At 44.5% G+C, this 13,693-nt stretch overlaps 1 protein-coding gene across 1 annotated transcript in view; it reads right to left on the bottom strand.

Moving 5' to 3' along the window:
* Window positions 1–13,693, bottom strand: part of paxip1 (PAX interacting (with transcription-activation domain) protein 1) — a 114,865-nt gene that overhangs the window by 54,078 nt on the left and 47,094 nt on the right. The window contains exons 7-8 of the mRNA XM_043690723.1: window positions 6,925–7,372; window positions 537–631 (exon numbers count right to left, since the gene is read on the bottom strand). Of these exons, the coding sequence (XP_043546658.1) occupies window positions 537–631; window positions 6,925–7,372 (543 nt within the window). The remainder of the gene's footprint in view (window positions 1–536; window positions 632–6,924; window positions 7,373–13,693) is intronic.

Genomic DNA, 13,693 nt, shown 5'->3' with positions numbered 1-13,693 from the left:
TTACAGTGATAGGATAGGGGGTGAGGTCTGGGTGGGATGCTCTTCGGAGCGTCGGTCAATGGGTTGAATGGCCTGTTTCCATACTGCAGGGATTCTATGACTACAAGAAAACCTCACATTCTTGTTAGCTCCAGTGAGTAAACGTTTAACTTGTTGGACATTTCTTCAAAAGGGAAGCCCTGCATCTCAGGAACGAGTTGAGTCAGCCTTCACTGTAGGGTTTTCAAACTCCTTTCCCTCCTGTCCTTAGCTGGCTTCCCATGAAAAGCCATCTACTATTCAGGTAAACAACTCCGTGCAGCAACAAACTTGCAATTCTGACCCAGGTCTGTGGTAAAATGTCACCTTTGAATGCCCCATTAAACTCAACGGTGATCTCTTTTCATTTGTCACTCCCCGCCAGTTCTGGATCACCTCAACACTCCCAAACAAGTGGGGACATCAACAAATTTTTTTTTTAAAAAAGCACCAGTTGTCCACAGCAGAAGTGCAAATCCGCAATCTATTTTGTCACCTAGCAACGCGTGAGGTATTACCTTTTTCCAAGTTGCCAACAGTTGTTTATCTGACATTTGCTCAGGGTAGTCAGCAATTGCAAAAACGCAACCCAATAAAAAGGACTCTTCTGGGACTGAAAAGAAAAGAGGAAGGAAACTGAGCAGTTGATAGCTGAAAGTATACAATAATTCATGACTACACAGATGCACTGAGATGTTCAGAAGCATTACTAAATAAAGAGTAACTAAAAATATTTCAGTAATGTAGTTTATGCCCTCACAATTAATCCTGTGCGGTCCCTTAATCTAATTTTATAGCAATCAAGAGTCAGAAATTAATCCAACTCCCACTTGCAGATGCACACTATATACACAAATTAACATTTATATAGCGCCTTTAAAATAATCAAACATCCTAAAGTACTTTCACAGCAACATCATAAACCAACATCAGACACAGGGGACTAAAGACACTTTACAGCTAATGGACATAAGCTGAGGCGAAGATTTTGGTTTGAAGAACCATCTTAAAAGGTAAAGGGACAGGGATTTAGGGACAGAACTCTAGAGTTTAGGGTCTTAAGCACGTGGACGTATAGCCATCAATGGTGGAGCAATTCAAGTCACCAGAGTTAAATAAACTGCTACCATGTAAAGTTGTAGAGATAAGAGGAGGTAGACAACAGAGGGATTTGAAAAGGGCAAGAATTTTACAATAGTGGCATCTGAGAACCAGCATGTGTCATAGGGGTAAAACTAGCTACCATCAGTTCTGAGGAGAGGTCCTTGGACCTAAAACGTTAACTTGAATTTGAATGAGCTTTATTGTCATGTGTGCTCACACGAGTACAATGCAAAGTTTACAAGTCGCCACTAACAGGGCCATCTTAAGGACCAGGTTACCCAGGTACAACTTCTTAAAAGCTAGAGGTGGTGAGAGGTAACTCCGATTTCTCTCCACAGATACTGCCAGACCTGCTGAGCTTTTCCAGCAATTTCTATTTTTGTCTTTACAAAATATGGAACTTTTTTAAAAAGTAACTGTTGTACAAATCATTGCAGTAATTTATATGTCTAGCACTTGTCTTGATAACTACCTCTCAACTCTTTTTTGCCTCATTTACCAAAGCAATTTCAGTCAGTCCCCATATTCTCATCTGTTACTGAAATTCCAAACATCAAACCTGCCATCATTAATCTAAGACAAATATTTTAGTTTCTCAATTCACAATTTTTGTTTTAAAAAGTAAGGATAGACACAGTCAGATTAGCGAGTGCATCAGAAAAAGAAAGGGTGCACTTCAGTGGTGTGATTTAATTTGGATTTGCCCCTTTGACAAGTGTTTGTTTCCACTTGACCTGCTTAGTGAAGACCTTTAGCAGGGAATATCTTTGTTCTGCTCTTTTATCCTCTCAGGTTAATACAGGTCCTTTAAAATTAATTGAGGAGCTGTCCAGGGTGAGCTGTTGCAACTGTTAATGACTAAGACTGCTCAATTAACCAGGGAGGCAGAAGGCGATGGTCAATATGTTTAGACATGTTGTGACTAGAAAGCTACAGTAGTGGAATATTAACCTTATGCAGTCATTTTATTCATGAACACGCTAGCTTCAAAGGCTCAAGGGAATAAAAGTATAACTGCCCACAAAAATAAACTTTAAACTAAAACTGAAGCAGGAGAAAGTGGGTACTGTAGATGGTGGAGATTAGAGTCAGGATTAGAGTGGTGCTGGAAAAGCACAGCAGGTCAGGCAGCACACGAGGAGCAGGAAAATCGAAGTTTCAGGCATAAGCCCTTCATCAAGAATGAGCTTTTGCCTGAAGAAGGGCTTTTGCCCAAAACGTCGATTTTCCTGCTCCTCAGATGCTGCTTGGCCTGCTGCACTTTTCCAGCACCACTCTAAAACTGAAGCGGTTAATCATCCATAAATCATAAAAATACTGCATTCAAATTCATATTGGTTAATTGGAAAGGCAAATGAAATATTGACCTTAATTTCAAAGAAAATGGAACATTAAAATAGAGAGGTTTTACAATAATGACAAGTTTAACAAAATTAGACACTAATTAGTCAGACCACAGCGGGAATACTGTGAACAGTTTTGGGACCCTTATCCAAGGAAAGATACACTGGCAACGGGAGGCATCAGAAGATGACCACAAGACTGATAAAAGTTTGAGTAGGGTGCACCTGTACTCATTGAAATATACAATATGGAAACAGACTCTTTGATCCAACTTGTCCCAATGGTGACAAGATACCCTAAATAAATCTCGTCCCATCGACCAGCATTTGACCCGCATCCCACTAAACCCTTCCTATTCATATACCCATCCAGATGCCTTTTAAATGCTGTAATTGTACCAGCCTCCACAACTTCCTCTGGCAGCTCATTCCATACAGGCACCACCCTCCACGTGAAAAACTTGCCCCTGAGGTCCTTTTTAAATCTTTCCTCTCTCACCTTGTACATATGCTGTCTAGTTTTGGACTCTCCCAACCCCAAGGAAAAGACCTTGTCTATTCACCTTATCTACGCCTCATGATTTTGTAAACCTCCATAAGGTCACCCCTCAGCCTCAAACACTCCAGGGAAAATGGCCCCACCTAATCAGCCTCTCCCTATAGCTCAAATCCTCCAACCTTGGTAACATCCTTGTAAATCTTTTCTGCACCCTTTCAAGTTTCACAACGTCTTCCTTACAAAGAGGAGATCAGAATTGCACGCAATATTCCAAAAGTGGTCTAACCAATGTCCTGTACACATGCAACATGACCTCCCAATTCCTATACTCAATGCTGTGGTCAATAAAGGCAAGCATACCAAACACCTTCACTACTCTATCTACCTGCGACTCCACTCATTGGAATTTATGAGAAAGACGTGATCTATTGAAAGATATTAGGGGACTTTACAGGATAGAGGTGGGAAGATTGTTTCCCCTTGTGGGAGAGTCTAGGAGAAGAGAGCATCATCCCGGAAGAAGTGACTGTCCTGTTAAGACTGAGATGAGGAAGAATTTCTTCTCTCAGAGGGTAATGAAGCTGTGGAATTCTTTACTGCAGAGGGCTATTGAGGCTGGGTCCTTAAGTGCAATAAAAGCTGAGATAGAGAGGATTTCAATCAGTAAGGGCATCAAGGGTCATTGGGAAAAAGCACAAAAATGGAGTTGAGGATCATCAGATCAACCACAATCTCATTGAATGATGGAATAGACACAATGGGCTGAATGGCCTACTTCTCCTATATCTTATGATTAGATTCCCTACAGTATGGGAACAGGCCCTTCAGCCCAACAACTCCACACCGACCCTCCAAAGAGTAACCCACCCAGACCCATCTCCCTCTGACTAATGCACCTAACACTATGGACAATTTAGCATGGCCAATTCACCTGACCTGCACATCTTTGGACTGTGGGAGGAAACCGGAGCACCCGGAGGAAACCCATGCAGACACGGGGAGAATGTGCAACCTCCACACAGACAGTTGCCCGAGGCTGGAATCGAACCTCGGACTCTGGTGCTGTGAGGCAGCAGTGCTAACCACTGAGCCACTGGGCCGCCCTATTTCAGTGATGATTAATTATATTTACACAACTATTAATAGATGGTCAGAAAATATCTTGCTGACTCATTATACTGGGCCCCGGTCTCAAATACACTCAATGACTTGGCCTCCACAGCCCCCTTTGGCAATGAGTTCCATAGAGTCACCACCCTCTGGCTGAAGAAATCTCTCCTCGTTTCAGTTCGAAAGGGTCATCCCTTCACTCTGAGGCTCTGCCCTCTGGTCCTCACCTCTCCTACTAATGAAAACATCTTCGCCACTTCCAGTCTGTCCAGGCCTCTGAGTATTCTGTAGGTTTCAATAAAATGCACTCCCTTGCACCCCCTATCCTCCTGAACTCCAAAGTACAGACTCAGAGTCCTCAACCTCTCCTTGTATGGCAAGCCCTCCATCCCGAACATCCTTGTAAACCTCCGCCGAACACCCCCCACCACCACATCCTTCCTTAGATACAGGGCCAGAGGCTTCTCAATATTCTAAATGCAGTCTAACAAAAACCTTGTACAGCCTCAGCAGTACAGCTTTGCTCCTGTATTCTAGCCCTCTTGACATAAATGCTAACATTGCATTTGCCTTCCAAACTGTCCAATGAACCTGCATGCTAACCTAAAGAGAATCCTGAACTAGGACTCCCAAGTCCATTTGTGCTTCAGATTTCTGAAGCATATCCCTGTTCAGAAAATAGTCTATGCCTCTATTCTTCTCACCAAAATGCAAAAACCTCAGTTTCCTGCAGCGTATTCCATCTGCCACTTCTTTGCCCACTCCTCGAGCCTGTCCAAGTCCTTCTGCAGCCACCCGTTCTTCCATCTACCTTTGCGCCTTCTGCAAATTTAGCAACAATGCCCTCAGTTCCTTTGTCCAGATGGTTAATGTATGATGTAAATAGTTGTAGTCCCAACACGAACCCCTATAGACCTCCGCTAGTCACTGGCTGCCATCCTGAAAAAAAACCCTTTAACCCCATTCTCTGGTCTTCCGCCAGTCAGCCAATCCTCCCTAAACACTCTGCTACCTGCATCTCAACACAAGTCCAGCTCAAACCCGTTACACCCCTGTGCTCACTGACCTGCAGCAGCTTACAGTCAATTTTCAGCCTGGTTTTCAAACCCCTCCTGGGCATCACCAGCTGACTCCCATAACTTCCTTCAGCCCCACAGTCCAACGTGAGACTGGAGATCCTCTAACACCAGTTTTGCGTACACCCCAATTTTAATCGTTCCACCAATGGTGGCCGTGACTTCAGCTGCTTACAATTCCAGCTTTGGAACTCTGTCTCTAAACCTCGCTGCTCTCTCTCTACCTCCGTTTTCACCTTAAAAGTAACCTCTTTGACTAAAGCCTTCTATCACCTCACTTAATGCCTCGTCATATGGCTGAGTGTCAGAATTTGCTTTATAATGGTTCTGTGAAGCAGCTTGGGATGTTTCATTATGTTAAAGGAGCTTTCCAAATATATGTCAGGGTTCTTTGCGATCAAACAATTCTCTGGTCCAGCACCTGTGACTTTATTCAAGACGGACATCCACAATTATATTGACTGAGTTCCAGGCACATGAAATACATGGCCACACAAAAGGAATTGTAAACTCGTGTAAACCCTTCGAGCCTGCTCCGCCATTCTGATCTTCTCTGGTCTCAGCTCCACTTTATCCAGCCTCTGACCATTCCTGCATGAACATAAGAGCTGGCCTCAAAGTATGGAAAATATTCCACATGTAACTCTTGGTGGGTTTCCCTTTATCTTTGGGGGAAGGGGCATGCAGGGAGTGTCTATGTCTAACCAGCAGCTTGATGAATACAAATCTCCAAAATGGTAAATTTGAGTTTGTGGACTTTAAAGAAGCCCATCCTATATTACCACCAAACGGCTACAGCCTGCAATTTCCCTACTGCCGGCAAAACTGAAATCAGACACGCTGACATATTTTTTTTTTTAAAAAATCAGTCAGAGGATGTGGGCATCACTGGCCAGGCCAGCATTCATTGCCCATCCCTAATTGCCCAGGGGGCAGTGAAGAGTCAACCACATTGCTGTGGGTCTGGAGTCACGTGTAGGCCAAAGCAGGGAAGGATGGCTGTTTCTTTCCCTAAAGGGCATAAGTGAACCAGATGAACTTTTCCTGATAACTGACAATGGCTTCATCGTCATCATTAGACTTTTAATTCCAGATTTTCACTGAATTCAAACTTCCACGTTATGGTGGTTCAGTGGTTAGTACATTAGGACATTACAGCGCAGTACAGGCCCTTCGGCCCTCGATGTACTGCTGCCTCACAGCACCAGGGACCCGGGTTAGAGTCCCACCTCAGGTGACTGTGTGGAGTTTGCACATTCTTCCCGTGTCTGCATGGGTTTCCTCCGGGTGCTCCGGTTTCCTCCCACAATCCAAAGACGCGCAGGTTAGGTGAATTGACCATGCTAAATTACCCACAGTGTTAGGTGCGTTAGTCAGGGGTAAATATAGGGTAGAGGAATGGGTCCGGGTGGGTTACTCTTCGGAGGGTCGGTGTGGATTTGGTGGGCCGAAGGGCCTGCTTCCATACTGTAGGGAATCTAATCTAATCTTCCACTAAAGTGCCGTGATGGGATTTGAACCCAGGTCACCAGAACATTACCCAGGGTCTCCAGATTATGAGTCTTTAGGCCATCGCCTCCCCTCAGAATTTACAAGGGTAAAAGCAGAGGAGAGAGCGTAACCAAGAACTGCAGCAACCGGACTTGACATGTACAGACAGGAAATGCATTCTCGACATCAAGGTCATAATGAGGTGTGCGGATGTACTTGGAAAGACGCAAAAGGGAAAACATGTGACGTAACGACTGCGAACGAAATGCTTCAATCGACTTACTTTCTAGCCCTGGATCGTGCCCGAAGATCGGCAGCTGCTGCAGCGGGACATGGTGCTGCTGCTGCTGCTGTAACTGTTGAAGATGCTGCTGCTGCTGTAGATGTTGCTGCTGCAACCTCTGGAGGTGCTGCTGCTGTAGTTGCTGCTGTAGGTGATGGTGCTGCTGCTGTTGGGAGAACCCGTGCTGCTGTTGCTGCTGGAACGGATGCTGGTGCAATTGAGGATGGTGTTGTTGCTGCTGCTGCTGTTGCTGCTGCTGCTGCTGTTGTAGCTGCAGTTGCATCAGATGCTGCTGTTGGAGCTGCAGCAGTTGGTGCTGCTGTGCCTCGGGGGTCAACTGCTTAACCTGTGTGAACAAGACGGCGCTGGGATGTCTTGGGTCCGGGCCTTGCTGGTTCTGACTAGCGGCTTCCAGGTTTTTGGTCGGAGCGGAAAGGGACTGTAAGATCTGCAAAAACAATCCCACAAATTTTTTTTTATATACATAAGTGCCAAGACTAAGAGATTGAAATATAGTCACGATGCGTAGGGAACGATGTTTAGAGTTTGCTGTTCAATTATCTGGGTGCAAAGGGGAAAATCAAGTTGAGAAGGGTGTGGTGAGCAGTCCTGGCTCAACCCAGTTAATTTTCTGCCGATTTGCTTTACTGGTCAATAACTTGAGAAACTCTGCACCAGCCCCATGCACATAAATACAACATATCCATCAGTTCGATGCACAGTTTTAAATGCACCTTTGACTTATCTAAATACAATACTGCACAAGCAGCAAAATGAAATGAGTCTCAGGTGACCAAAATCTTGCACAAGCCCCATCTTTTAGATGGCAGAAACTACAGTGGCTGAAAGCTCTAATTATCATCGATCTGTAACATTGTGCAGTACAAGCAGATTGGATTCTAACCTGCAAGTGGGAACTGCGGCACGGATATAGCGAAAGGGCAGAGAAGTGAAGCTAATTGAATAGCTATTGCAAAGAGACAATGTAGGAGTTTTCATTAAAGACAAATGGCTACATTCACTGCAGTTGACAAGTTAGGAAGGCAGGCTGTGCTCGCTGTAAAGGGTTTGGTATCCGGCTTACAACTGATTCCAGGATCTCTTCCTGGCAGTGATCTGGTAAATAACCCTGTCCAATTTCAACAAGAGGAGGAAGAATAAATATCAAGCACCCAATGCTGGAAGCAGAGACAACATTTTGAATCCAGTACGAGTCTCCTTCCAAACTTCGGAAGTCATTTGGGACTTGAAAGACAAACGCTGTTTCTCTCTCCACAGATGCTACCAGACCTGCTGAGTTTCTCCAATGTTCCCCATGTTTGTTTCAGATTTCCAGCATCCACAGTATTTTGTCTTAGAGGAAGACTAAGTTGCCACTTTGGTCACGAAAAGTCTCTGCTGTTTCTTCCCCCACCATTGCCAATGCATTTTTAGAGGCCAAGTATCCCTGCAGTTTTGGTATATTTCAGACACAGTGGGATAAAGATGATTAATAGGGACCACTAAATCAGTGCGGGGGAGTGGTTCACATTCCTGGGATATTGGAATCTGGACCAAAAAAAACGATGCTCCTGAACCACTGAGAACACTGGCATAGCGTTAAACGGCACAGAAACAGACCCTTTGGTCCAACTCATCCATGCAGATTACATTTCCCAAACTAAACTAGTCCCCTTTACCTGCATTTGGCCCACATCCCTCCGAACCTTTCCTATTCATGCAGCTGCTCAAATGTCTTTTAAACGTTGTAACTGTATCTGCATCTACCACTTCCCTCTGGCAGTTCATTCCAAATATGAACCACATTGTATGAGAAACTTTGCCCCTCTCTGTATCCTCTCATTTTAACATTAGTTTTGACCAGAACTGCATACTGTACTCCAAAAACAGCCTCATCAACAGGATGCCTCAACTCCTGTACTCAGTGCTCTGAGCACAAGAATGCAGCATTTGAATTAAGAGCAGCTCAGAAATAATACAGACTGAAATGGAGGATTGAGAGAAGCAGACTACAGTGGGTTGAGAGTTCACAGCAGTAAATGTGGAGGTGCAAGTAGCCACATGAGACTGAGACAACAGAATTAACAAAGTTACTTATCTCAAAAAGGAGGGGACTGGGAATTTAGCATGCCCATATAAATTATTCAGAAAGGAGAGCATTTGGATAATAATGCTAGTTCAAGACATTGAGAGAATACTAGAAATGAATGAAGCAAACGAGTAATCAAAGACAGAAACTTCATGGTTAAAATTTAGTGACAGAATACCACGGTGGCACAGTGGTTAGCACTGCTGCCTCACAGCGCCAGGGACCCAGATTAAAGTCCCACCTCGGACATCTGTCTGTGTGGGTTTCCTCCGGGAGCTCCGGTTTCTTCCCACAATCCGAAGATGTGCAGGTCAGGTGAACTGGCTATGCTAAATTGCCCAGAGCGTTAGGTGCGTTAGTCAGGGGTAAATATAGGGTCGGGGAACGGTTCTGGATGGGTTACTCCTCAAAGGGTCGGTGTGGACTTGTTAGGCCGAAGGGCCTGTTTCCATACTGTAGGAATCTAATCTCAACAAGCAATGGGAGACCAAACAGGAAGTTCAGTTCCAGACCAGCCACTGTACAAAAACAAATAACTGCGGAAGCTGGAAATCAGCAACAAAACAAAAATTGCTGGGAAAAGCTCAGTAGGTCAAGCAGGATCTGGGGAAAGAATTCAGAATTAACATTTCAGATCCATTGACCTTTCTACAGAGCTGAACGCTTCCGAAAAAGAGTCGCCGGACCCCAAACATCAAGTGTTTTCTCTGCACAGATGCTACCAGACACACTGAGTTTCCCCAGTAATTTGTGTTTTTGTTCTGAAACAGAAACATTTCCAGCAGGAAGAGAAGTATAGCATCATTGGCTAGAACCCATGAAGTATAACTATAGACATAAAATGGAACTGATAAAGGTGGCTAAAAGCATTGGACTTAATACAGCAAAGAAACAAGGTGAATCTGAAAAGTACTATACATTGGAGAACTGAAATAGGAGGCATTCCTCAGATCCAGATGGGTTACTGATGGAATTAAGGTCAGAGATAGGAAAGCTCTGGCAATGATTTCATGAATAAGGTTAGAGATTGCAGAGACAGAGTGGAATGTCTGGACAGTAACTTGGATGAGGAGACAGTGAGGTCTGCAGATGCTGGAGATCAGAGTTGAGAATGCACTGCTGGAAAAGCACAGCAGGTCGGGCAGTGTCAGAGGAGCAGGAAAATCGATGTTTCGGGAGGGCTCCGGCCCAAAACGACAATTTTCCTGCTCCTTGGATGTTGCCTGACCTGCTGCGTTTTCCCAGCAACACACTCTCAATAGTAACTTGGATGATTTTGCCTTCCTCAGATTGAAGTCCATACACGCAGTACAAGATAGAGATGGAACCCAGTACGGCCTACCTCTCCCTGACCCAGCTCAGAAAGGCTCACCCCTATTATGGTCCAAACGACAACATTACAGAAGAACTTAGATTTGGATGTGGGAAGCTTTACTCAAACTGAAGAACAATACTCAAACTGTAAGTACAGTTAAGAACTCAGAAGGTCGAAGTATCACAAGGTGAAACGGACGAACAAAAAAAAAACTTACAGGTGGAATTCACTTTGAAAGGGCAAAAGGTGTGGCAAGATACATAATGAAGGGGAGGAGGAGGATTTGGAAGCTCAAGTTCACAAGCTGCAGAGTACATTAATATGTACGTGCATACAGATTCCATGACAAGAGCTACTATGAAAGATAGCCCTAGGAAAGCGATTATTAAACTGGAGAGGGCACAGGAAAGATTTACCTGAATGTTGCCAGGAATGGAGGATTTGAGTTATAGGGAGAGGCTAGGACTTTTTTCACTGGAGCATACGAGGTTGAAGGGTAACCTTATGCAGAGGTTTATAAAATCATGAGGGGCACTGATAAAGTGAATAGCAATTGTCTTTGCCCAGAGTGGGGGTCTTCAAAACTAGAAGGCATATGTTTCAGGTGAGAGGAGAAAGATTTAAAAAAGACATGAGGGGGATCTTTTACACGCAGAGGGTGATTCATAGGTGGAAAGAACTGCCAGAGGGGAGTGGTAGGTGTAGATACAGTTACAACATTTAAAAGACATTTGGACATGAATAGGAAAGCTTTAGAAGGATATGGGTCACGTGTAGGTAGGTGGGACTAGTTTAAATTTGGGAAACTTGAACAGGCATGGATGAGTTGGACTGAAGGGTCTGTTTCCATGCTGTATGAATCTAGGAGATGCTTGATCCATATAAACTGTAACAATGCTACACTTTCAGCCTGCGCGATGTGTGGAATATGTTGAGGAAACATGGACATGACTAAATCGGGTGCTGCTGATTCAGAAAATACAGAAGCGAAAGGTAGACTGTGGCTGGTTTTATGAGTACCGACGAGGTTGCTGGGTGATTTGATAAAGAAATGTTGTATAATGACTAGTTGGAAAGCTGGAACATTGCTTTCAGTGACTGAAAGATTATAAATAAATACAGATCGAAAACTAAAATGAAGAGAGTAGATGAAGCTATTTTGTTTCCCCAAAGAGGGGGCTGTTGGCGCACTGTGGCATATACAGGACTTAGTGACGAAAACAGGGACTGCAGAAACATAAATGAATACGGTGGCTCAGTGGTTAGCACTACTGCCTCACAGCACCAGGGTCCCGGGTTCGATTCCAGCCTCGGGTCACTGTCTGTGTGGAGCTTGCACATTCTCCCCGTGTCTGCATGGGTTTTCTCCCACAGTCCAAAGATGTGCAGGTTAGGTGATTTGGCCAAGCTAGTGTTAGGTGCATTAATCAGAGGGAAATGGATCTGGGTGGGTTACTCTTCGGAGGGTCGATGTGGCCTGGTTGGGCCGAAGAGCCTGTTTCTACACTGTAGGGAATCTAATCTACTCAATAAATAGTGCAGGGATAAAGCCAAAAGACCTTCGAGGAACAGGTACATGGGATTAGGATCACTATGTGTGGACGTTAAATACTTGCACAAGTGTACTAACAGTGAATTAGGGGACATTAACCTGCTCCTTATTCAATGGCTACAATTCCACATGCCACACCACCCCCCACTCCATTCCATGATCCAATCTACCTTGGCCTTCAAATTACTTCATGGTTTTCACCGTTGTCTGGGGAACGGTGTTCCAAAGACTCGTTACCCTCCAACAAAGAAATGTTTTAAATCTTTCTCATTGGGCAATGCCATATTTTAAAACAATGACCCTTAGAATCATAGAAACCCAGAGTGCAGACACAGGCCACTTGGCCCATCAGATCTGCCACAACCTGCAGAACAGCATCTCACCCTATCCCTGTAATCCCACATTTATCGTTGTTAACCCACCTAGCCGGCACAGGACAGGGCAATCTGCATCCCTCTGGACTGTGGGAGGAGACCCACACAGACACGCGGAAAATGTGCAAACTCCACACAGACAGTCGCCCGAGGCGGGAATCAAACCCAGGACCCTGGCAGTGCTAATGAATGAGCCACCCTGCATTAGGTTTACTAAGGGTTTCAGTGATTGGCTAAACAGTTTGTTTTCTCTGTTGCCATTTCTACGTTATTCAAAGGGGTCAAATACACAAAAGGCTCAGGAAATAGTCACAGCAATGTCTTCCTCCTTTGTCTGTGACTCCCCACCCCTCTTCAGTTCTTCTTGCCCAGCCACGAGCCAGGTACCAGTTGGTGTGACTGACCATAACATTATCAGAGAGCCTGACAAACAGTAATACAAGCCACACTGGAACAATAATTATTACACATACTCAAATATCCCAAGATTTGGGGTGTTGGATTGTGTCACTGACCTGTGAGGACATTCACTGACACTGCAAAAGCTGAGACACAGTTACCCTGCCACACCTGAAACCATTTACTCCAATACCACAAGATGATGAAAACCTTGGTTCCTGCTGGAACAGGCCATTTCGCTATTAGCCTAATTTGTCAGGATGCTCCCTCACCTTTCAGCTGAAAAGGCTGTTTATCGTTTAAATGATTGCTGTCAGAGGCGATAATGAGTGTGAAGACAACAGGTCAACAAGGAGACTAGTGAATGACAGGACCAACAGCAGCTCTCGCGCACCAAAGAGAAATGAGAATCAAGAAAGAATACAGGGGAATGACTAAGAAAGCAGATGAATTACAGTCAAATCAGGCACAAAGAAACTGACTGGATTGAGAGGGAAGATCAGGTGAAAAAGTGCAAATTTGACTTTGTAAGAATAAAAGCAATTTACCACGTGGAAGGAATGAGCTCCACAGTTAAACTGTTCAATTGCTGGGGCATTGCATAAATAATTAACTCATTGTCAGACTCCAACACCTTGCACTTCCACAGCGCCGACTATGTAGTTAAAATGTCCCTCGGTGGTTTAACAAAGGGTTATCAAGTAAAACTGGATGCTAAATCACAAAATGATATTCGGCCAGATGAAGAAAAACATGGTAAAGAGAAGCAATTATGACACTGGAGGCCATTCGACCCCTCAAATCCACGCTGAGCTCTGCAGAGCTATCCAGACAATCCCATTGCTCAGGTAAAAACAATGACTGCAGATGCTGGAAACCAGATTCTGGATCAGTGGTGCTGGAAGAGCACAGCAATTCAGACAGCATCCGAGGACAGGCAAAATCGACGTTTCGGGCAAAAGCCCTTCATCAGGAATAAAGGCAGAGAGCCTGAAGCGTGGAGAGATAAGCTAGAGGAGGGTGGGAGTGGGGATAGAGTA

Source organism: Chiloscyllium plagiosum, chromosome 5, assembly GCF_004010195.1.
Source record: "Chiloscyllium plagiosum isolate BGI_BamShark_2017 chromosome 5, ASM401019v2, whole genome shotgun sequence".
NCBI classification, from domain to species: domain Eukaryota; kingdom Metazoa; phylum Chordata; class Chondrichthyes; order Orectolobiformes; family Hemiscylliidae; genus Chiloscyllium; species Chiloscyllium plagiosum.
Note: the sequence above shows the minus strand (reverse complement) of the source record. Positions and strands in the feature narration are given on the sequence as shown.